The following is a 26,040-nucleotide window of genomic DNA, read 5'->3' on the forward strand; positions in this document are numbered from 1 at the left end:
GGACGCTGGCCCAGAGGCAGAGGGGGGCCAAATAATTTTGGGTCAAGGGACACCTTTTCTGATTGACCTGCGCAGCAACCCTGAGGGGTTGCCCAACTGCTCCTCTCTGAAGGCAGTTGGGGGGAGCTTCTCAGAGCATCTAGCACATTGGGAGTCCATTACGACCGATCGCTGGGTGCTCCGGATCATATCCAGAGGTTACTCTATTCCATTCCTGAGTTCTCCTCCCCGGTTGGGGCGCCTCCCGATGTACCACCCAATCAGAGGGAGGTAGCAGCCTTTGAAATAAAAGAGCTACTAAGAAAAAGAGCCTGTCCCCTCCCCCGGTCAATCCGGATCAGGCTTTTACTCCAGGTTCTTTTTGGTGCCAAAAAAGACGGGGGACTTACGGCCAATTCTCAACCTGTCCACACTGAACCTGTCAGTCGCCAAAGAAAAGTTCTGGATGGTCACCATTCAATCCATTCTCTCACTTTTACAGGAGAACTACTGGATGTGCTCCATAGACCTCAAAGATGCGTACTACCATGTTCTAATGGACAGGTGATCCAGGAGGTTTCTCCGCTTTTGGCTCGGAGCCAGCCATTATCAGTTCAGGGTCCTACCCATCGGTCTCACCACAGCCCCCAGGGTGTTCACCACGGTCATGGCAGTTGTAGCGGCCCACCTGAGGCTTCAGGAAATACAGGTTTTTCCTAACCTGGGCGACTGGCTCCTAGCCGCCCCCACCAGGCATCTACTATGTTCAGCAAGGGACTATTTCCTACATCTCGCCCGCCACCTAGGGATCACGATCAACCACAAGAAATACTCCCTTCAGCCTACTCAGATCTTGGATTTCATAGGGGCCAGGATAGACACAATTCAGTCCAAAGTCTTTCTGACGTCGGACAGACTCCGCAACTTAAACCTCCACATTTTGGCTCTTCTACAGTCCTTGGCCCCTCCAGCAGAATTAGTCCTGAGGGCTCTTGGGGTCCATGGCAGCGGCCATCAACCTGTCACCGCTCGCACATCTGAATATGACGATTCTCCAATGGACCTTACAGGTCCAGTGGCCCATCCTACGACATCCCTTGTCTTCCCCTATTCCCCTCAGCAGGGTTTGCAGGGAATCTCTACTTTGGTGGCTCCATTCCAGACACCTACGGGAAGGGCGCCCCTTCTCCTTGTCCCCACCCCAAGTCACAGTGACCACGGACGCGTCTCGCCTCGGGTGGGGGGGCATTGCATGGGCAGAACCATCCAAGGCACGTGGACTCACACGGAGACCTTTTTGCATATCAGTGTTCTGGAGATGAGGGCGGTGCTTCTAGCGTTGCAGGCTCTCCATGCCCTTCTTCCTCTGGGGACTATTGCAATTCAAACAGACAACATGTCAGCGGTCTGGTACATCAACAAGCAAGGGGGAACCAGATCTTACCCACTTTGCCGAGAGGCCATGAGAGCGTGGCAATGGGCGATATCCACCAACCACTTTCTCATAGCAATGCACATACCGGGTCGGTCAAACATTCTAGCGGACAAGGCTGAGTTGAACTATCCTCTCACCCTACGAGTGGTCTCTGAACCCCTTAGTAGCGAAACAGATCTTCCTCAGATGGGGTCAATCTTGCTGCGATCTGTTCGCGTGACTTTCGAACGCAAACTGCAGCGAGTTTTTCGCTCTAATTCCCCCACCAGGGGAAACCTCCAGAGATGCTCTGGTTCATGCTTGGCCATCAGGTCTTCTTTAAGCTTATCCTCCTCTTCCATTGATGACAAAATTCTTGCAGAAAGCTCGTCGGTTGGGGAGCAGAGTTATCCTCATAGCCCCATTCTGGCCTTGTCAAACCTGGTTCCCATGCCTACGGTCTCATCTAGTGCATCCTCCCTGGATCTTAGATCCCCTTCCGGATCTGATTTCTCACCCCTTGGGATTGAAGACCCCTGACCTGGACAACCTCAAGCTCTCTGCTTGGTTGATCCAGTTCCCTTAATGGCTAGGACTCCCGGTATCTCATCCTCAGTTAAGGCTATCCTGGTGGCCGCTCATAAGCCTTCTACCAGGAAAGTCTACAAGAGTAAATGGAAGCATTTTTCTATCTGGGCAGAGCATAGGAATTTGGATCCTTTTACGGCACCTATTCCAGCAGTCCTCGACTTTCTAAACCACATTTTTCAATCAGGGGGCTAGTTCTTCAACTGTTAAAGTTCAATTGGCATCTATTTTCCACTTTCACATTGGAAACAATTTTGGCCCCCTAGCTTCCTCTAAGATCTGCAAGACCTTCCTCAAAGGTACCTTTCTTTTGAGACCCCCTGTTAAGGATGCAGTTCCTCCATGGGATTTAACCCTAGTTCTCCAGGCTCTGACTGGTCCCCCTTTTGAGCCTGCAGCTTCGGTCGACTTAAAGTATGTATCTTGGAAAACTGCTTTCCTGATTACTATTACCTCAGCTAGAAGGATATCGGAGCTTCAGGCTCTTTGTAGTAAGCCCACATACATCATTTTTCATAAAGACAGAGTTTCCCTCAGGACTAACCCCTTCTTTCTGCCTAAAGCGGCTTCCGAAGCCAAAATCAACCAATCCATCAATCTGCCAGTCTTCTTTCCTAATTATCACAACAAAGGAGAGTATAGACTTCATTGCCTGGATGTACATGGACAGTTGCGATTTTACTTACACAGAACGGCTGTTTTTCAAAAATCGGAACAGCTCTTTGTCTCATTTGCTAACTCCTGTTTGGGTAAACCAGTGACAAAGCTAACCTTAGCTAGGTGGATTTCCCAATGCATTCTTCTCGCATACAGAAGCTCTGGTTGACCTGAGCCCGTTCGGGTTCGGGCACATTCTACCCGTTCTGTGGCTACTTCTGCGGCCTTCTGGTTGAGGGTCCCTTTGGATGACGTTTGTTCAGCAGTTACTTGGGCTTCCTCTCATACTTTCATTACACATTATAAATTGGATCTGATTTCCAGAGGAAGGGCATCTTTTGGCTCTGCAGTGCTCCGGAATATCCTTCCATAAGGACCTCCCAAGTTGTTGGTAGCTGGGGACTCTGTCCCACAGGTTGCTGATCAAATGAAGTTAACTACTTCAGATAAAGAAGTTATGTACTCACCATAATGTTCCATCTGAGTAGGTAACTTCATTTGTCAGCAACCAACCCTCCCTCCGCCCCCTGACCTGTAGTTCGTCCTTAAAGGATCACTGTGTTTCACGTCCCAGATGACATCGGGTTAGAATGTTCAGGTGTTTTTTCCTTGTGTTATGGTAGTATTCTGTGATACTATGGCAAACTCGATCTGAGGACTAGAGGGAGGTATTAGGGTATTATGGGTAGGGAGGAGGAGCTTGGAGCTCGGATCTTTTGCTAGGAAAGGTGCTGGCTCGGATCTGAATCGGATCCGATACCCACAGGTTGCTGACAAATGAAGTTACCTACTCAGATGGAATGTTATGGTGAGTACATAACTTATTTTTTCTGTTTCAAATTCAAAGTACTTCTGATTCTTCTAGTCAGCTCCTGTGCTTTCTTCTGACACTAAAGTGTTTTCCTTTACAACAATGAAAAGGGTTTCACTGGCAGTGTCTCTCTACTGACTTCTTTGTTATTGTCAGAAGAATGAGAAGTGGCATCCCCTTCTGCTTGCTGGTATATTCTTTGTTTTCTGAACTTTTTTTTATTTCCTCCTTAACCTTTTTTGCATCCAAAATGTCTTTTATCCTCTGGGAAGAAAAATATTCTGAAGACAACTGGATACAGCAGCTTGAATCTCTTACCTGCCTCTCAACATTCCCTGATTGCAAAAATAACCTTGCTTCTGTTTTGCCTGCTATACAATTAACTATTCTTCACAAACACTCTGTTATTTTCAGTTTTTAATACTTTTCCTTTCTGCCACAGTTTTTGTCAACAGCAACTACTTCTGCTGCTAGGATTGCATATGTGCTAATATAGGTCTTTGCTGGTTTCACATGGCCAGGTTTGGAACATGCACACTGCATGCCCTTTCAGTTAACAAATCCTGCTGTGGAACCCCAGTCCAGTTTCTTATTTTACTTTCATAACATTAATGTACTTTGTTACTCCAAGTTTCTCTGATGTAGTAGAAAATTTCAGGTTTTCTTTGTGTGTTCTGTCTTCTGTTTTTTTTTTTGAACCAGCTCTTCTTGAAAAGCCTCATGCTCAGTCAGCTTTTTCTGCATTTCAACTTCTGATTATTATTGCTTCATTAGCTCATCTTAATAGCTAGTAGAAGATTCTTCAATTTTTCCAGTCTTTTATTATTTGACTGTATATATTCGTTCAGTGGTTCATTTATTTTAAGCACCTCTGAGTTCATTTAATGTATTTTTTCCTCTAAATTACTAAAAGCGATCTCTTGTACCACTGCTGAAACTTGAGCTACTTCTTGATGAAGAGCTACAAGATTCTTTCCCAACACATTTTTCTGTTTTCTTTTGTCTAGTTAATTTCCTCCTACTTTCTCCTAATTTCTTCTTTGTTGACATCTGGCCTGTGTATTTATAAACCAGTAACTGAATTTTATCCAGTTTGGTTACTTTTGTTTTTCAAATTTGCACTTTTCACACTGGAAGAGCTGTAATACACCTCTTCATCAGTATGCAGACATCTATGAGTCCCTTTACTGTTTCTGTTTACATGATTGTATGCTGTTATGTCCCTTTTGTCACTGTGGTGAATAAGTGGCTGCATGATGATGATATCACTACAGACTACTGTTATAACTTGAAGCTTTTCAATCTTTCTAAGCTTTGCACACCATTTCCAGTGTTAGTCCTTTCCATTAACCTACCAGTTAGAGCAGTTAAGATAAACATTTTTTCATTTAAGTTTAACAATTGTCCCTGATGTCTAGAAGATTCTGCCTTGAGTGATGATCTACGAAAGTACCAGTCTTCAGTTAATGTTTTTTTCCCAATTTCATTTTTTCTCCTCATCATCAAGATCATCTAGCATCTCTACTTCTCCCTCAGGTAATATCCCATAAGTCTACATTGTAGGCAAGCACCTCCATTAATCCTCAGTCTCCGCAAGGGATTCTAGGTAGTTTTACACCCTGAGAGGTGAGCTGGCTCTGCTGTGTCATTCTTTCTCTTTCTCTACAGCCAGCTTCTCCACTGACAAGCTGCTACCTTAACCTTGGTTATCTGGAATTTCACACATGTAGTCCAGACAAGTGGAATAGTTAGTTGTATTAGTGACGTTGTGGGACCCCTGTCCTTACCAGCCATGTCACACTGAATTGTATAAACACAATGTGCTGGGAACATGCTTTCCTTCTAGAACATAACTGCGGTGGTATCAGTTTACAAACTAAATGTGTCTAGAAATTATAGAATTACTTATCTGTTTACTTTCCCTCACAGTCCTCAGATTTTTTTCTGTTGCATACTACATTTTCTCTTCCCTTAGCGTCACTGCAACTCAGATGTCTTTTTTGCTTGAAGCTACACCTATAATTAAGAGGATAATATCACTGGATTTAAAGACATTCAAATCAGGCATCTGATGGCTGTATGTTAAAGCTGTTATTGTTTTAAGGCTTGAGATAGTTCCTGTTGTAGCCAGCTGAGTTATTTTTGCAACTTTTAAATTGATGTTCAGACATACCCATCATCTGCCTGTGGAAAATGAATTGGTTGCCAGGTGTACAGCATGTGTCAGGTCAGAAATGTGTAGTTGGAAGCTTTTAAGCATATAAGAAGGACATTCACTCCATACAGCCCTTGAGTTATTCAGTGTATTTTGGTCAGTGGATCCATGTTCTGGAGTTTACAGTAACAAATTAAAAATTGTTAGATTTAAAAGAGAGAGTTGAAGTCTTGTACTCTCTGCAGTAATATTTGTTGCCGTTGTGATGCCCATGCACTGGCCCAGTAATCAATGAGCCTCAATCCTCACCATTGGCAACAGTGGGGAACGAGACTGTACAAGTACACACACAGTAAAGTGCAATTTCGCTTAAGAGCACACAGAGATCATAGTCAGTCTGGGGCTGGTTTCTTCCACTTTCTCCAGATCTCCAATAAGACTCCCCACTGGCACAGCTATAAGGTTGAGATCTTAGCTGAGTGGCCAAGCCAAAATCTCCAGTACCTTCTCTGTCCAACCAATGCTTCGTGTCCCTGCGCAAGTAGCTGACACACACACTCCTTGAGATTTGATTAATATACAAACACACACACGGGAAAGGCTGGCACAGGTTTATTAGCTATGCCCCTTCTGCCCAGACTATAAGATAGTTTCCACTGTCATCATCCACTACTTATCAGCTACTTTAAGCCCCTTAACAAAGGGTGTCCAGTCCTACTGTGTAATGTTACTATTAATCCAAATGGTAGTCTGACCAAGAGCAAGACTATTTAGGAGTGGCCTGTACAGTGTCACTATATAGATAAAGTACTCTAAGAGCTTAAATATGTCTCACAAATATCAGCCACAAAGATGGGTTTAAATATATTTAATAATAAATAATAAAAGAACAAGACAATATTAAATATGTATTCACAGTGACTTCAGAGTTTAAAGTCACAGAAAATATTTAAAACAGCATCACAGGAAAGTCTCAAAGAAAACATCTAAACTAGATTTTACTATATTCGTATCTGTATCTAAAACTTACTTACAGAATGACACAGGCAGAAGTGCAGAAGGAGCTGGTGAGTGGATGTTTTCAGGTCAAAAACAAAATACAAAATGCACAGTCTCGCACTGAGAGTTCTTAAATTAATATCAAATATTACTGCTGGGTTAGCTTGTAGTCGCAGTGGTGCAGCGGTTAGCATCTTCATCTCACAGCAAGAGGTTCTCCCGTTCGATTCTTGGCTGGAGCACCTTCTGTGTGGAGTCTGCATGTCCTCTCTGTGGTCGAGTGATGTTAAAGACATGCAGGTAGGTGCGAGCATGAATCGGTGTGCCTTCTTAGGTTGGGCATCGGGCTGGCAACTCGGCACCGTAAAAATCTACTGCCAATCATGAGCGGACCGGAGTTCCGCTGTGGTGACCCCTAACCAGGAAAAGCCGAAGGTCTGTGTTTTACTGCTGGGTTATCTTGGATGACATCACTTTTTGTCACCTGACATTAGTTCCCAAGCTAAACCCCCATTGTACCATTTAACATCTTCTTGTGAACTTATATAAACAACTTTTGCTCAGAGCTGTGCAGCTGTTGGAAGTCATAAACAATAAAACACTTCCACATCTCAAACCTAGTAGTTATCTCTTTTTCAAGGCAACAGAGAGAGTCCCCTAGTATAGAGATCCTGTCTCCTGTTTACTGAAACTGAACTTTTCTGTTATAACACAATCATAAAACAATTTAATTTCAACTATTTTCTTGAAGTTTTGCAAGTTAACTCTGTATGGTCTAGTTTCTACTGTTAAAACATATACATTTGCACAGGAATATAGTTCATATACATTTCTGTTCTAAGCCAGCAGGATACACTGTGAACACATCCTTGAACCTCAGTACTGTACAAACCATGTTCAGTACACACTTCTGTATAAATCATCAATGTCCACAAATGACAGAATTATTTACAAAATTCCAGATAGCTGGGCTTGGCAGCATCTCCTTTGTTACATTTTTATATAAATCATGTTAATATTCACAAATGACATATAATTATTTAGAAAATTACAGCTAGCTGGGCTGGCAGTATTTCCCTTTTGTCACATCCTTGAACAAAGTCTTAACCTTCTTGATGTTCATGGGTCACATCTGAAAAGAGGCATCTGTATTTACAAAGTAAGCCTAACCTGTTTGTAGAGAACAAAACTGCATAAGGCTAATCTAGAAGTATTTAAGACAAATGATTTCTGTTGTCTACTAAATTGTTTTAAGAGTTGTTGTTGGAACCAAGTATGCACACCACCAAGAAGTCAGCAGTTTCAGTAAACAAGAAGTCAGAGTAGAATATAACCTGTTTTCTTCATGCATTCATTGTATAGTTACATAGGGTGATTCTGGCTGACTCATTTTATCAGTGTAAGTGAAGTAAATAAAGTTAAATAGGCTCCACATGAAAAAAAAAACACTTTTTATTGAATTATTTTAGCGTGAAATGAATGGTGTTTTGATGATGCGGCATGATTTCTGTCATAAAAGTTCACATATTCTCTACTGCTTTACCATGCACTGTTAAGACAATATTGTATTATGCAATGGATAACTGTGTCTTCTAAATTAAAACATAAATTGTTTTAAAAAACTTTGCAAAATGTATATTTTCCAAGCAGTGTTTAGAAAATAATATTGCCCTTTGAAACAGTCATGCAGGGTACATACCTAATCCTAAGTATTATCCAGATCCTCTGTTGACTGGTCAACTCTTCTGCACTGAGTGCCTTAGTGAAACAAAGTAAATGCCAAGTCATGTTTTTAGGTTCAGGAAGACTTAACTGAAGAGCACAAAAGAGAACCTGACAATGCTGAAGAACAGTATGGTGAAAACAATGAGGAAAATGTGAGTATGTAATGTAGTCAGCTTGAATAACTTAAATATACTGATGTTTTATCAGACTGACATTTGCTGCTGAGCAGCACACTAAATGTTAATACTTTTATCACTGAAAATGTTTCTGTAGTGAAATGCAGTGTCTGTTAGCAGAAATCATGCAGGTGGTATATGTTTTAGGAATGAATCCACTGTGTTTTCTGATTTGATTTTAAATATGGCATTCGATTATTTCATGAGGTGTGTGTGTTCAATTGCATGTGCAAGGGTGTCTGTATTTATATTTCTGTGTTTACTGTATACCAAGCATCAACCTTGATGACTATTTCGTTGTTATGCCACCAGGATAATCTTAAACTTATTTTTGTGCTTTGACTGTTGCAGAAATTTAGTGTCATATTGATTATGCTGTTATACCTTTTAGGCTGTTACTGTTTTTGATAGGTGCCAAACTGACTAAATGCTTGCTATATAGTCAGCCATTACTGTTGGCTGACTACATCGCAAGCATTTAGTCAATGTATGACAGACATGACCATTGTGTATATGTCTTATTGTTTGATACGTGAAACAGAGGCACTAACGCCCTTGTGTGGAAAATAAGTAGTAAAGTCCATATATATGTAAAGGATTAGATGTCAGATATACCTAAAACGTGTTCATACAGGAATTCTACCAACAGGCGCTTATCTTGCTACTCAGTTAGGTGGATATTTTGTACCAGTAACATTTGATCTGGGCTGCTGATATTTGCTGTGTTTGGAAGTTACTTTATATGTAACAGTTCATATTTGCCTCTTGCTAGCCGGCAGAGCATCTGGGCATGTTAAATGGAGGACCTGCTTCTGTTGAACTGGTAGGTTTGAGTAGATGCTTTCTGCTTCCATGATACTTAATAGAGTAGTGTTGTTTGATTAAGACATCAAATGTACACATATCCCTGTCTTGTTCTTCATCTATTTTACATAAAGTCTGTTTTAAAACATAACATGAGAGGTGGGAAAAGAAAGAACAATATTTCTTCACAGTAACTGTAATTTTATGAAGATGCTATCTGACTATCCTCTGGAGTAACAGTATGAGCAGACGTAAGCACACTTATCATAAAGAATGGGCATGACGACTGAACATAACCAACCTGCTATGTGTTTGAGTCATAGATGTCAAGAAGTTCTCCTCAAAAGTGTACTGAAATGAATCCGCCTCCTAAGCAATTTTATTTCTGTCTTTGCTCCAACTGTGTTGTCAGTCATCAGCTTCCCTCCCAATCAGTCAGCCCATTCTTTTCCCATTCCTGGGTGAGGGTAATGAGAAGCCAACATTTTTACAGCCATCAGAGGTGGTAAAATATTTTTTACATACTACATTATCCCACGCAGACAAATACCTGGCAAAGCACCAGGATGAAAAGTGCAATGGACTTCAGTGAAATGTGTCCCTCACTTCTACAAGGAGTATTTCCTGTCAGGCAGCCCCCCCCCCCCCCAAAGAACTACTGGTAAATTTCCTAGGTCTCCACCAGAGAAATCACACCATTCTCTGTGCTACACAGTAAGTGCATCCCTTCCCACCACCCCTCCCTCTGGAAGAAGTGAGCAGGCAATTGTCGTCTGCCAGTGAATTTAGTTTGCCTGACAGGCAAGCCACCTTCACTTCTCCCACCTCCCTGCCTTTGTCCTCCAGTGATACAAACATTAATTTTTCTGGCTTACAGTTGGGACTCCATCCCTGTGCATCACTGCATCAAGTGTCTCCTAAACATTTTTTAATAAGTTGTACTTAACTGGTTATTGACGCTGAACTTACTTTTGCTGTCTAGTATAATGCAGCTAAAACATTTGTTGTCCTTTTGAGTTTAGAATTTTTGCACTGCATGTGATGAGTTATTTCAATAAAAAAATGTTTTCTCCTTTTCATTCTGTGTGCTGCACAGCAAATGTAGTGGTAAGCAAAATTCTTAAAACTAATATGCGTAGTGAAATCCAGCATTATAGACACAAGGGTGTATTTCATAGGTACAGTGTAGTGCAATAGCGTTACTTACCGATTTATTTATTTGGGTAAATTAGCTGGTTCTTTCAACCAACGTCTGTGCCACAAGTGCATGGGTAAGTACAGCATGTATGTGGGGCAGCTTAATGTAGCTGGTCAACTAGCAAAGCATGTTTTAAAAGGTAGGAAGAAATTGGAAAAAAAAACACAGACACAGGGAGCACATGTAAAACTCAACAAAGACAGTGACTAAAAGTCGAGATTGAACCTCAGACTCTGGAGTTTTGAGCAAGATGTATTATCATAAATCCATTGCTACTTTGCTACCTATCTACATTATTTACATGAAAGCTTCAAACATGACGTCGTTTTTACAGTGTTTTCTTGCGTTTATGTATGCAGTACGTTGAATGTGGTACTTTTTCAAGTGTCTTCTGATTGACCATTTTGTCAAAACTGGACTACAAATAACTTGAAAGCAAAAGCTGTGTGTTAAGTGGGGGAAAGTATCCCAAACCCCCCATACTGGGAATTCCTCCTTGCACTGTATATCCTTAATTAGCATCCTCTGAGTTTGCAAACTTTGGGGCATAAAGCTTATTTTGACAAACTGGCCCATTGATTAAGACAGACTGAAAATACTTTTTGCAGATATCACAACAGAAGCTGAAGGTCTATGTGGTGAGTAGTAGGGATCTTCTGATCACTGATGTAAACTGACAACTTTACCTTCTGTATTAGACCTTATTCACATGGATTAAAGTGCAGTGTGACTACTAATTGTCATCATTTCAAACTACACTTACACCTTGGAGAGAAGGTTCTTCACACCTTGGATTTGCATAGACAACTCCAGCATTATTTGGATAAAACAAAAGACGTTCTTAAATATGAGCAGCTTTTTGTTTTCTTTTATCCTAGGTCTTTAGGCTTGGCTGTTTCCAAGCAAACCATTTCTTTCTGGATATCTAAAGTAATTTCCTTTTGTTATTTATTTCATGGGAAAAGCCTTCCTTCTTCTGTTAAGGCTCATTGTACCAGGGCTGTGGTCTCTGATTACACCATTTGCTTTTTATTTTTATAGCTTTAATTTTTCATCTGTTAGATTTTTCTCATGGATTTACATAGTAATGTTTATCATTCCATTCTTATACCCTACTTTTTTGTCTTTTTCAAGATCATCAACTTTTATTTTCCACAAAAATATTTTTTTCTTGGTAATATTTTATTTCTTTATTTTCACACTCTTCTTCTCTTTCAAAGGTTTGGATAGTAATTTTATTCTTAAGGCAGCTACTTAGACTTCTGTGCATACTTTTACCAAGCCGTATAAGTTGGATGTTGTTTCTAGGGCTAGAGAAGGTTTTGCCAGGGCTTTCCTGTATGGTTTTCTTGAGGGTTGTGCTAATCCTTCCTCCTCCCAACTTTCTGCCTGAGCTTTTGTACTCTCCCTAGTGTAAAGAATACTGCAGCAGTAATATGGAAGGACATAGTACAGTTGTATAAAATCTTACCATAACAGTAGATGTCTCTCTCTTCATTATTGCAGTATTCCCTCCCTCCCCCCTCCTCCCCCTGTTCCTTTTCTCCTTCAAGATGTGCATTTTACCTCTTTGTCTCCTTAAACTGTTGTTCCTCCTGGGGCTTTTCAGTTCTGAGAATGGTATGTCTGTACATCACCTTTATGCCCTATGCTGTGCATGGGGAGCATATGTGTGATGTATGGCATCACTATTTCAACCTAAAGGCTTTGGTATACTGGCCGGATGTTGGGCTACGCTTGACAAGGTATCCCTATTGTAAAGAATACTGTAACAGTGGAGAAAGAGAAGGACATCTACTGTTATGGTAGGATTTTACACAACTGTACTTGCTACACATTTCCTGAAAATGTGACTGTGATACTGTGGATGCTTCTTGACAGGCTGCAGCTACAGGATCAGTTTTAAGGTGGCATGCCTGACATAGCAGTATCAGTGGCACAACAGATAAAATATTCACCTTTGGTGCAGAAGGCTGTGGGTTCCATTCCCACACCATGTAGATCGATTACTGACACTGCAGTGCAGCATAAGGGGGGTGCTGCATTCCTGAGTGTGTTGTCCTTTGAATGAGACATTAAACTGAAGCCCCATCTGCTCGAGTTGGTGGTTGCTCAGGTAGATGTAAAAGATACCATAGCACCCATGAAAAAGTGTAGGGTCCTTTATTTGTATACAAAAATAACTCTTATTTACAAAATACTTTCATATTTACAAATATTTACATATGTACAAATATATAAATATGCAAATCTGTTTACACATATTCATAATTTCCTTTACAGTCATGCTAAATCCTATTGAGCCCCCCCCACTCCTTTTTCCATAACCACCATCTGATTTTACTTGTTGCTAAAATCCATTTACCAGTAAAAATAATTTCATTTATTCTTTCATTCCATATAACATAAAACAACTTTTTGTCTACTCTTTGAATGTATTCATTTCTGTTCTTATAATATCCATATTTAATCATATCCATGTTTATTTTATCCATTTCTTTTATATCTTAAAAAAACACTTCTTTACATAGTTTTCCCCATAACTTTTTTGCTCTTTTACATTTCAAAAACGTGTTCCATAGTTTCTTCTTCTTGGAAATGTAAACATATTCCGGCACTTTTTCGTTCATATGGCTTTTACTGGCAATTTATCTATTACCAGTCTCCACAAAAAAAAAACCTTTACATTCCACTTTCTGATTACACCATTTGCTTTTTATTTTTATAGCCTTAATTTTTCATCTGTTAAATTTTCTCATGGATTTACATAGTAATGTTTTATCATTCCATTCTTATACCATACCTTTTTTTGTCTTTTAATATCTTCAACTTTTATTTTCCACAGAAATATTTTTTCTTGGTAATATTTTATTTATTTATTTTTACACTCTTCTTCTCTTTTACTTATTTTTTACCATACCCTAAAATTTGTCATACTTATATTATACAGTTTTACTACTAATCTGTCATATTTTTTCACTTATCCACTTTAACACTTTGTGCAATTTTAATGAAGCAGCATATACTACTGGGTTAATTAACCCTAAACCTCCTCCTTCTTTATTTATGTACAGAACTCCCCTTTCTAGTGAGTTTTAATCTAGAACCCCCCTATAAATGGAAAAAAAAGATCTGCAGTAATTCTTTTTCAAATGTTTTTGGCAACATAAATATACTTGCTAAGTATGCTCTTTTTCTCCCGTCAGTACTGATTTTATCAAATAAGCCTTTTTTTAATCATAATTGGTGGTCTCCAGAAAATACATTTTTGATTTATTTTTTCTGTTGTTTTTCCCATTGAATTCTACTCACATCCTTATTCCCAAATTTTACACCAAACACAGAAATTTTATTCATTGTAATTTATAATACCCCTGATCTTTACCACATCAATTAAACATTTACTTTTCTCTTTACTGAAAGCTATTTTTTGCAATTATTAAAATGTCATCTGCATATGTTAACAAAACTGGAATTCTTAACCCTTCAGGTGTTATATACCCTGCCTCCTTCATTTTGTAATTTATTTCACATACTATCACATTCGTAACTAATGCAAGGAGTATGCGACTCATTGGGCATCCCTGTCTTGCACCACTCTTCATATTACCTCTGGGCTTAACCAGCTGTTTACAGGTATTTTTGTTTTATTATTACTATGTGGTGACATACATAATTGCCTAACTTTCTCACTTATATTATATTCTTTCATTATTACCTATAAGATTTCATGTCTAATTGTGTCAAATGCCTTAAGATCTACTATCATGATTTTTGCTTCTTCTTTTTTGTTCATAATATCATCCACAATATCTCTTAACTATCATTAATAATTCTTATTCCTTTGCCTTTATACTACATATGCTATCTTCTATAATATTTTCCATTTTAATTTCAAATTTATTTCGTATTATTTTCATAAAGAACTTATCATTATTATTCAATACCATTGGTCTTCATTTTTTTAATTGTTATCTATCTTCCTTCTTCCATATGAATTTAAATATTCCACTACATAATCCTTTATACATAAAACCTTCATTTAACCATTCATTCATAATCTTTAAAAAAAAAAATTTTTTGCCAATCCCTTACTTTTTTTATACATTTTATACTCTTATACCCTTTGGACCAGAATGGAAACAGGAAGTACTCCTCCAAAATGGTTCCCACTCACAACAATAAAGAATAGGGGAAGTTCCACGATACCCTTGCCAAATTTCCCCTAATAGTGTAAACACCACCATGGGTCTGCCCTGAAAAGAGGCTACTGGCCTAGTGGGGCAAACCCGGTCAACAAAGGATAAATAAAGTAAATGCCAGGTAGAAGACCCAGACACAGCCTCTGTCAGACCATGTGAAAGTAAAGCTCCTGAATGTCCCATTAATCGAGGAGTTTCTGCATAGACCCCTTGGGAAAAAGGTGTTTAAAAGCTCTTAAATATCCCACTGGTCAAGGACTTTGTATTTAGATCCCATGTGGAAAAAGTGTCTAAATATTAGAGAAAAGGGGGAAAACAGTGCAGTCTGTAAAGCAGTTTTTGTCTCTCCCCTGGACCTGGTTGTAAAAGAAACTGTCCTACCAAATCGTGGCCTTTGTACCAGAGACAGGAAGAAGGAAAACAGCAAAAGGGTAAGAAAAGATATTACAAAAAGAGATAACAAGGGCAAAAGGACAAGCCTGTGTGCCATCAAGACCAAGACCCTGCCAGAGAATAGCAGTAACTTCCTCATACTCCTCTCACCAAATTATTCTTTCTCAAACACTTGGAGGCACCTTAAGCCACTTTTAGAAAAATGGAAGATAGTCACACAGGATCAATGAGAGCAAAAGGTCTTCATACGGGGAATACACACTACATTTCATAAGAAAAGTAAAGTTCACAGGAATCCCTCTGGTTCCAAGAGATCACAGGCATTTAGTACAACACCTGCTGTAAGACCTTCTGGCTAAAGGGCAATAGAAAGAGTACAAAACATTGTGGAATATGCAGGATATTACTCCAAACTGTTCCTAGTTCTAAGAAAAAGATTTATTATGGAGAGACTCATCTTAGACATATCAAGGTTAAACATGTTTCTAAGAGTACCAATATTCAGAATGCTAACCTTGCAAGGCCTTCTGTCTCTTCTTATTCCACAAGCTTACATGGTTGCTGTGCACCTAAAGCATGCCTTCTTACATATACCCATAGCTAGGGTGCATATGTTACAGTCAGAGCAGGTGGGGGCTACCACTGTCAGTTCACTTCCCTGTCTTGTGGTTTGTCTACTGCACACAGGGTGTTTGCAGAGTGCCTGCCTCCAGACACAAGGGTATTCACATGTACTCATAATCTGGGTAACTGCCTTTACAAGATGTAAATACTAAAAGGGACATAGAAGGTTGAAGTGATTTCAAAACCTGGCTATCTCTCTGAATGTATCAACAATCCCATGTAATACTCTCAAAGTGTAATGGACTATTTCTAGGGGTAATACTGTCAATGTGTAATAGACTATTTCTAGGGGTATTAGTGGAAAAACCACAGCCAAGAGCCTTTCTCCCTTCAGAGAAGGTTATCTTTCTGAAAATTACTTCATATCAGTAGCTCAGCAGGACAAAATTACTGTTGTAATACAGTTCCTGAAAATACTGGGTTTTATGGCTTTCTCCATTGTGTTGTTACTTTTAACAAGGCTGCAGATGAGAAAACTGTAGGGACACGAGAATTATATGGTGCCTCCATGTCCACTCTCTAGAATGCCTTGCCCCCCCCCCTTTCCCATGCATCAAGGAGGAGTTATGTTTTTGGATACAGAAGTACATCTGAGTTGAGGGTACCTTTCAAGGTAGGCCAAGAGCATGGAGAGCCCACTTGAGACCTTTAGATCCAAGAGACCTGGGACAAAACCCAGAGGAGTAAACACATCAGCACCAAAGGGTTGATTTCAATGATGCTGGTCGTCAGGGATTTCATGGCTAGTTGGAAGCCACGCATGTCCTCACAGACCATGCCACAGTCTAACAATGCATAAAAAAAAACATGGGGAACCCCCTTTTTATCCATTGTGCAGATTATTAATGCAGGCATAGGAATTGGACCATGGAGGCAGGTATGAGACTTAAGGCAGCCCAGCTAATCAGGACAGAGGCAAACCCACACAAATGGATACTGGACCAGGACCTATTCCTTGAGTTAGTTCACAGGTGGGATTGTCAAAAATAGACATTTTTGCTTCTCCAGACAAGGGCAGCTCAGTAAACTCTGCACTAGAACTAAAACAGTAGGAGTGTGGGCTGCAGACACTTTCTCCATGAATTGGACAGACTGATTTGTCTATGCTTTTCCTCCTTTATCCCTAACCCCTAGGACCGTACAAAAGATACAATAAAGGAGGGGATGACAGAAGTGCTGTTCATAGCTCCCTTTTGTTCCATGTAGCAAAACTCTCCCTCCTGCTGAGTCCAGTAAGGACAGAATCAGTATGCTGCCTCAGCTTGTGGAACTATTAACCCTGAATAAGTGGCCACCTCATATTCCTCAATCCAAGGATGCTGAGAATGCCTGCTTGGATGATGTAACACTTATTCTATTTAGGATCATGTTTTAAGAGGACATGCTCACTATTTTGGGAGGCTAGGAAACCAAGCACAAGGAATTCATATGTAACTAGTGGAGAGATCCTCTGCCATAGAAGGAGTCAGGACTCAGCAAAGACTCAAGTGCCCACAATCCTTGAATGTCTATTGGAAAATTTCAAATGACAGTTGTTCTATGCCTCAGTGGAGTTGCATGCCTCAACCATTTCAGCCTTCCTTTTGACAACCCGTGCCTCGCAGTATTGTCCTATAATACTGTTTCTGAAGAGTGTACTGCTCTTAAGATCCCTTAAAAGAGAGAGAGAGAGAGATTACTCCACCAAGTGACCTCATCTGTGCACTAGAGAAATGTAACTTGCCCCTTTTTGAACCAACTCTTTCCATGCCTCTCAAATACCTGACAGCTGTTAAGTAACAGTGACTTTGAACCGGGGGATTTCACTATTACAGGTTGTCATGTTCAGGTAGCCCTCCTAATCTTTCATAAGTGCAGCTTTACGCTCCGCATTCATGCTAAGGTGGTAACACAAGTATACTTGAATTAGGCTGTCCACCTCCATGTGTTCCTCCCTGCAACCCAGGTCAAGGGGATGGAGTGTTATTTTCCCTTAACATCCACAGGCAACTAAGAAATGACTTGGCCCGAGGAAAAGAAGTTAAGAAAGACTGAACAGCTGTTAATTTCCTTTTCAAAGGGCTCAAAGGGGAAGCCTGCCTGTAAGCAAAATATATGGCTAGATGGCTAGCACAGTGGGGTGTTTGTTTGTTCATAGGTTGGTACTAGGCTATCAGCCCTAGGGCCTATACAAGCCTAGCCACAACAATTCACTGGCTATTTCTTCCCACAATATTTACTTCCCTGTTGCAGTAAAAACTTTTGGAACTTCTGTCACAGAAGACCTTATGTCCTGTCTGACTTCCAGAAATCAGCAGCCTTTCTCCTCCAGGATAAGTGGATATTCTCCCTTTACTGTTGCTGGGATATTTCCTGCATAAAGCTGACCTCTGTCCTTGCTATTTCATGTTCCCCACTCTGCAGCACATTTACTGATTTTGTGCATCCATACGTTGGTGTTTCTCAGTGTGCTGCAGAGCTCAAGTTTGTAATTTCTTTTGATTTGTTAGTGACAATTCTGTGTAGTTTAGTAAAGATGGATACCCAGTAACATATTTTAGGACATGTCCACACTTGCAGTACACATATCCCACATGAAGACTACCACAGTTTGTGTATTTTTGTTTAGGATTGTAGAATCTCTATAGAGTTCACCACATAACCACTTTGGAAAAAGGAGTGTTCCCTGCAAAAATGCTTAAATTAGAGGAAACTTGAACATCTGACTCTTACCACCATGCATCTTTCATTTTATTCCTGACCTTCGACATTCCTCTTAAGGAGCGATTAAAATCACAGTCTAAGAATGCAGTCAATGATCTTGGTAATGCAATGATAACATATGATGTCCCTGCTTGACTTGAGAATGCAGGCCCGGGTGAGGCACTTTCACTGACCTTGGTCCTCTTGTCTCAGAGATCTGAGGCATCTGGTGAAGACCCTATGGAGACCTTCTTGCCTGCAGATCAAGGTGCATTCTACTAAAATCAGACCAGATATCCCTCCTTAGAGGTCTGTAGGAAAAGACATACCTTGTCATTTCAGATGGGATAGGTCGTAAAGTTTAGATATCCAGGCATCTAATCCTCAGTCCCTGACACCCAAGTAAGCTACCCCACTTAAGATGACTTTGAAGCTTAAAAATAAGGTGCCTACACTCAGCTCCCAGCAGGCCCTTAGGTACTGAGCAGATTCCTATCCAGCCTGCCTCTCACACAGACTTTTCCACAGGAATGGATATCTAGCTGTGTTGTTCTTTCAAGTTCTGTAGAACCTGCAACCAAATTGCAAATCAATCCTCAATGTCTGGAGACCATTCTGTTATGAAAAAGCGAGAATCCTCATCAGAGAGAGGTGATAACTTATCAGAGGGTAAGGGAGAAGAATCAAACTGCTCCTCACAAATCCCCCTCAGGTGTGACAGACACTGATGACACCATGCCCTCTGCTTCACCCACGGTGTAGATCTTATTTGGAAGTGCACTTAGCTGGATGAAAGACCTCTTCAAATGGGAAGTGAAAGAGATGTCAAATATCCAAAAAAGGTATTTTGATATACTGGTTTTAGATACCCCTAAAACTGTAACAGATGTTCTTTGTGTTTCACTGTTGCAGTCATCACATTTGGGTTGTCTGCCAGCAGGTAGCCCTCAGCCGGCCTGAATACCAGAGTCTTGGGATTTCTGCGTCGGATGCTGTCACTTCTTCCACGATGTCAGGCCATCAGGGATATAAAACATGCAGCCGATGCCATTATATCAGTCTTTCTTGCCGTGCGGTGCCGGAAGCAGAAGCAGTTTGCAAGTGCCGGTGGGCCAACTCCTGAAATTTTCATTTTTGAGTTTCAGACCTGAAGTCCTCTAAAAGATAAGTACCCCATTGGGGATCCTTTTTTCTTGCTCTTACCGATGTCAGAAAAAATTAATAATTGCCTTGCCTGTGGAAAGCAAATACCTCAAAGAAATGTTTATTCTTACTCCGTCACCTGTTTAGGCCCAGACCACGACGTCCCTTGCTGTCGGTTTTGTGCCTTGTCCAATGCCCGAACTGTCCATCGTCGGGCAATTTTTGTAGCTAAATACTTTCACTCTCGATCTCCATACTCTGAAATGGCATTGGTAAGCCATCCAACTACTGATTTTTCTGAAAAAATGTAAGGGTAAAGACAGAGACAGACCGCATAGGTCCAAAACTGCAGACGCTACCGTTAAGCTAGTTGCCAGTCCGCCGGTACTCCGTGAGGTGCTTTTGCAGCCCCTGACACCCACTTCTACAGATTTGCAGGCCTGTATTGAGACCCATTCGGAGTCAGTTATGCCGCAAGATGCTTTTTCGACTTGGAACCTGCGGATGTCTCTGCCTTGGATGGGTCTGGAGCCGCTGTGCAGGCACCAGCTTCTGAGGGTTTATTCAGGCCTACTGATTTTTATATTAAACTGACGACTTTGTTTCAAGCTAAAAATACCGAATTTCTTAGGCCTAAAGTTCGCACTACACCTAGGAAACCAATAACCAAAGGACATTCTCAGGCCTACAGGCCTCAAAAACAAATGATTACAATGGCTGAAGACTTTATTACCTTAATTAGGGGGAAGCCAGCCTTCCCCCTCAAAGAGACCTAGAACAGATTTTCCTTCTGATTTTTCTAATCAGGAATCTGATATATCTGTTACTTCTAACTACCAGGACATACCCTTATCTACCTATGAGGATTCTGATGCAGAGGATTCCATTCCCTCTGCTTCCCCTCCAGAAGATTTTTCTTTTGGTGAAACCCTGCATACCCTTAGGGAGCATTTCCACTGGGAAAGCCAGGACTACTCTCAGTCCAAAAAGAGACTCAGGGAACTTTTAAACCTGCCTCAGCACAAGCCCCTAGCTATCCCTCCTGTTCTGGAGATTGTAGATGATGTTTTCTTGCAGTCCAGCCTTACCCCGGATACTTTGCCTACAGCTCCCAGGAAACTGGACAGGTACTATAGATACCTGACTCTCACAAATTCCTTTTCAAGAATCCTACTGCGCATCCAGAGACCATTTCCCAAAGACCAAAAGGCATTAAGGATATAACTGCCAAGAATCCTACCCCTTCTGATAGGGATTCTAGGGCTTTAGACAGATGGGGTAAGAAGGTATACACCTCTGCTACTCTGGCCATCAGGGCTTTAAATTGCCAGTTTCATATGTTAAAGTGTCAGCAGCATATTAATGGGCTAAATAAACAAAAGATTATGCTGATTCCTGACTGTGCAGAACACAAAGTAATTTGCAGTGTGGTTTTGACGCTTTAGAAGCATCTTGTAGGGCTGCTGTCACTGGGTCTGGTCTTAGAAGGCATGCTTGGCTTAAGGAACAAAACTTGCCAGATCATGTCAAAGCAAAATTACTGGATGCACCCTTAAACCAAGAGCGCCTATTTGGCAATAAAGCAGAAGAAGTTCTCAAAAGGATGGAGGAGAAAGCTAAATCTATGCACACTGTTAAAGATTTTCTTACAAGTACAGCCACCCAGATTCAGTAGGCATTGGCCTTCAAATAACTGGTCCTTTCCAGTCCCTTCCAGGCCTTCTCAGTCCAAACCCAGGGGCAGCAGACCCCCCAAGACTTCAGTCTCAGGTTATGCACAGATCTAAGCAGTGGGGTGCTCCCACATCCAAAACAGGGAGTAGTAAGCCACCCCTATGGTAAACTTGCACAATGACTTATCCTTAACTCCCCCAAACCTTGCTCAAGTACTTGCAGCTTTAGAAGGAAAACTTGCCCTGCATACAAAAAACTGGGAATACATTACCCAAGACAAATGGGTTTTAAACATTGTTTCCCTAGGATACAGATTCCACTCATTCCCAGACCTAAGTGGATGGCCAGACCTCTCCCCAAACCAGTGGGAAGAGGCCCAAAAGCAAGTACTTTCTCTCCTCAGCATCACGGCTATTCAACCTGTCTCAGCAGGACAAATGGGACAAGGCTTTTATTCAAGACTGTTCCTGGTTCCTAGAAAAGAAAACTCCTGGCATCCTATCCTGTATTTATCTAGTTTCAACACCTTTCTGGTGGTTCCAAAATTCAAAATGTTAACTCTCCAACAGCTGCTTCCTATGCTAGCCAAGGACGCCTGGCTGGCAACCCTGGACTTAAAAGAAGCTTACCTGCACATCCCGATAAGGGAATCTTGCAGAAATACCTTCGCTTTAGGGCAGACTCTATGCACTATCAGTTCTCTGCACTTCCCTTTGGCTTATCTACTCTGCCCAGGGTATTCACAAAGTGCCTAGCTCCAGGCATTGCTTTTTGCAGGCAGAGAAGTATTCAGATATACCCATACTTGGACGATTGCCTGATTCAGGGGGAAAGTTAGGACTTCCTACTACAGCACTTGGCATTTGTAAAGAGACTTTTAACTTTAACGGGGTACACCATCAACGAAAAGAAATCACACCTAGTACCCTGCCAACAGATTGTATTCCTGGGAGCAAGCTTGCACACAACTTCCCAAATGATATTCCTCACTCCAGAGAAACAAATTTATTTGACAACTTACTTCAATCTACTGGCCACAAAAAAAACAGCTATCTGCAAGGAAAATAGTGCAAGCTCTGGGGTTCATGGCCTCTTGCATTCTGTTAATTCCATATGCAAGACTGCATATGAGGAAACTTCAGTGGTATCTAAAAAGTCTATGGTGTCAACATTCTCAGGACCTGGAAACAATAATTCCAATCATTCCGTGTCTAAAGGAAGAGTTCCTTTGGTGGGCAGAGGCCTGCAACCACAACAAGGGACTCCCTTTCATTCTACCCCCTGCTGCCCAAACCCTAACAACAGATGCATCAGACTGTGCATGGGGGGGGCTCACATGGCAAAGCAGTGCATTCAGAGCAAATGGAACCCAAAGCAGATGCACTTGCATATCAATCAAAAAGAAATGTTAGCTGTACGGAATGCTCTGAAAGCCTTCAAATACCTTATTCTTCCTGGACAACTATTGGTAAAGACAGACAACACCACAGTTATGTGGTACATAAACGAGCAGGGGTAAACACATTCCTACCCATTCTGCAGACTACCTATGGCTCTATGGAACACAGCCTTGAGCAACCAAGTGCACCTACAAGCTCAATTCCTGCCAGGCAAACTAAATTAACTGGCAGATAACTTAAGCAGAAATCTCATGGACCCACATGAATGGAAGCTGGAACCCAAAATATTCAAGCTTTTGGAGAACAGATGAGGGACACCAGAGGTGGACCTGTTTGCTTCCCTTCAGAACTATCAATTGAACAAATACTGCACCAGAACTCTCCACAGCCAAGCTTGGTAGGTGGATGCCCTGTCCTTTTCCTGGGAAAGCCGCTCAGTCTATGCCTTTCCGTCTCTGCCTCTCCTCTCGAAGGCTGTACTAAAGATCAAACAGGACAAGCCAAGGACAATCCTGATTGCACCAGACTGGCCACGCCAGCACTGGTATCCTCTTTTGCACAGTCTGACAGTGCTACAACCATGGCACCTAACTCAGACCCCTTGCCTGCTGTCCCAGCAGGGGATCCAAATTTTGCACCCTCAGCTTCAGACCCTGAACCTTGCAGCATGGCTAATCCCCTGAACTCACCTCTAGCAACCCTCAGTAAGCAGGTGCTGGATGTCATTCTTGAGATAAGGAGGCCTAGTACTAAAAAATCCTATTCAGAAAAGTGGAAAAGATACTGTTCCTGGAGCCAGTCTCAAGGGATGGGCAGAGCTGTGCCCAGCTTACCTCATATACTAGATTCCTTAACAGAAATGCTCCACAAGGGCCTATTCTTCTCTTCAATTAAGATTCATGCCTCTGCCATTTCAGCTCATTATAATACTGAGCCACCCCTCTTCTCTCATCCTCTGGTAAAACAGTTCCTTAGAGGGGCCAAAAATCTAAGACCCCCCCCCAGGAGAGCCCCCACTCCAGCCTGGGACCTTAACTTTGTATTGAAAAACCTGCACTTCCCCCCTTTGAACCAGCTGCTACAGCAGAGTTGAAATTCTTCTCATGGAAAACTGCTTTACTTCTAGCCATCACTTCAGCAAGAAGAGTGTCTGAACTGCAGGCCCTTATGGCAGTGGAACCCTTCATTATCTTCCATGCGGACAGGGTTTCCCTCAGGACTAACCTATCTTTTATGCCCAAGGTGGTGTCTAGTGTGGCTTTAAACCAGTCCATTCATTTGCCTACTTTTTTTTCCCTATTCCTCAAAATAAATGGAGAAAGAATACTGCATTCTCTAGATGTGCAAAGACAGCTTAGATTCTACTTGGACAGGACTAAACCTTTCAGAAAATCTGACCAGCTGCTAGTCAGCTTTGCTGCAGGAGCAGAGGGTAATGCCATTTCAAAGCAAACCATATCTAAATGGATAGCACACTGCATCCATTTCTGCTACAAGCACCATGGAAAACCTACCCCACAGAGGATAAGAGCACATTCCACTAGGGCTACATCTACCACTAGTGCATTTCTCAGAGGAATCCTTTCCAGGGACATCCTGGAAGCTGCACCCTGGAGCTATGTACACACTTTCACCAAGCATTACCACTTGCCTATCTTTTCTAAATCCAGAGCTGGATTTGCCACAGCAGTCTTACAGGGCCTGATTGCCAGTCGTAATGCTTCTTAATCTACCTCCACCCTTCCTTAGCTCTGGGAATCAACCCAAATGTGATGACTGCAACAGTAAAACATGAAGAACATAGTACAGTTGTGTACACTTACCATAAATGTAGATGTTCGAGTGTATTTACTGTTGCAGTCCTGGTTACTCTCCCTCCAGCCCCCTGATTGACTTTGCTTTCATCTATCCTTTTTGGTTTGGCATATCTTATACTGTGTGTATTTGCTTTTTGCTGGGGGTGTTCCACACCATATAATTGCTTTCTCTTTCGGGGGCACCTGACATCTGGGGCAGAAAAAACTGATGTAATGGCATCGGCTGCATGTTTTATACCCCTGACGACCTGACGTCATGGAAGAAGCGACAGCATCCGATGCAGAAATTCCAAGACTCTGGTATTCAGGCTGGCTGAGGGCTATCTACAGGCAGATAACCCAAATGTGATGACTGCAACAGTGAACACACTCGAACATCTACATTTATGGTAAGTGTACACAACTGTACCTTCCTGCAGTTCAGGGATCTAAAAGTTACATTTTTAGCAGCATCTTAGGATTTAAACACCAAGCCCTAACCCATGAAGCCTTGTGTATTATATGTGGTTCAGGGGTACCACAAGTTATTTTAGGAAAAATGCTGTAGTGGATCCAACAGTGGAGTCTCTGGAGCCAGCAAAGGGGTCAGAACTGGCACCTGCTCCCAATACTTTTCCCAGTGATAAGGAAAGCAGAGTCATGGATGGATTTCAGTGTTTTATGGTGTACACTCTGAGCTTTAGTTTAGGCCTTCAAAGAATCTGCTTCTTTAAAATCTACAATGAAGTACCCTTTCCCTCAATCAACCATCTAGTTCTTTCTTAAAGCTCACCATGAGTTTGGGGGAATGTACATAACTCCTACTCTGGCCTGCAGAGCCATTAATTGTCAGACATATATGACCAAATTTCAAATTGCTGTATTAGACTAGATGAAAGAGAAGATGGGGAAGTGTATGATGGGGATCTGAGGGCAAACGTTTTGGACCTTATCCAGAGAGTCAGTCAGATTGCAAAACACAGCATCGAGTGTTGATATGATGATTTGGATGAGCAACCAGGGTAGCAGCTACAGGTTCAATAATCAGGAGACATGTCTGATGGAGACCGCAAATCTTGCTAGTGGATGTTAAAGTACAGCTCCTTAATGCTTCCTTGGATAAAGAGTTGCTCTTTGAGAACCCCAAAGTTGAGGTATGCAAAAAAGTAGAGAAAAAAAGGGAAGGCTGTGTAGTCAGTGAAACAGCTTTTTCACTCCTCCAGGCCTGTGCATGACCAGATCTACCAATAAAAGTCTGGGTCATACTAGAGCAGACAAGGAAAAGGTAACACACCCACGGGTAAGAAAGCCCAGTAAAATCAACTGTAGCCTGGAGAACAGAAAGGGAAGCTTGAGCATGCCAGCACCCTGCACTTCTGGGGCACAGCCATGACTACATGAAACCTCTCCTTCCACCTCCATGCCTATCCCCAAAAAATCTTTCCCAACCATGTACCCTACCCAGCCTTCCTACTGTAAAGATATCAGGAAGAGTAACCCAGTACATAGGAAACTGGTACAGCAACAAAAAGGGCAAACAGATGCTGTTGAGCCAATCCCTTGGAGACGGGACAAAATACTCTACCCTCCAGAGGATCAGCCCCATTGGTCTAAAGTCTT

General features: G+C 41.5%; 1 protein-coding gene across 3 annotated transcripts in view; it reads left to right on the forward strand.

Annotated features, from left to right (window-relative positions):
- The window catches only part of GOLIM4 (golgi integral membrane protein 4), a 2,181,480-nt gene that overhangs the window by 1,979,655 nt on the left and 175,785 nt on the right, over positions 1-26,040 (forward strand). For all 3 annotated transcript variants that reach the window (XM_044070089.1, XM_044070090.1, XM_044070091.1), the window contains one exon: positions 8,400-8,480. In XM_044070089.1, the coding sequence (XP_043926024.1) occupies positions 8,400-8,480 (81 nt within the window). The remainder of the gene's footprint in view (positions 1-8,399; positions 8,481-26,040) is intronic.

The sequence above is a fragment of the Protopterus annectens genome, chromosome 4.part1, assembly GCF_019279795.1.
Source record: "Protopterus annectens isolate FY-2018-M chromosome 4.part1, PAN1.0, whole genome shotgun sequence".
In the NCBI taxonomy this organism is placed as follows: domain Eukaryota; kingdom Metazoa; phylum Chordata; order Ceratodontiformes; family Protopteridae; genus Protopterus; species Protopterus annectens.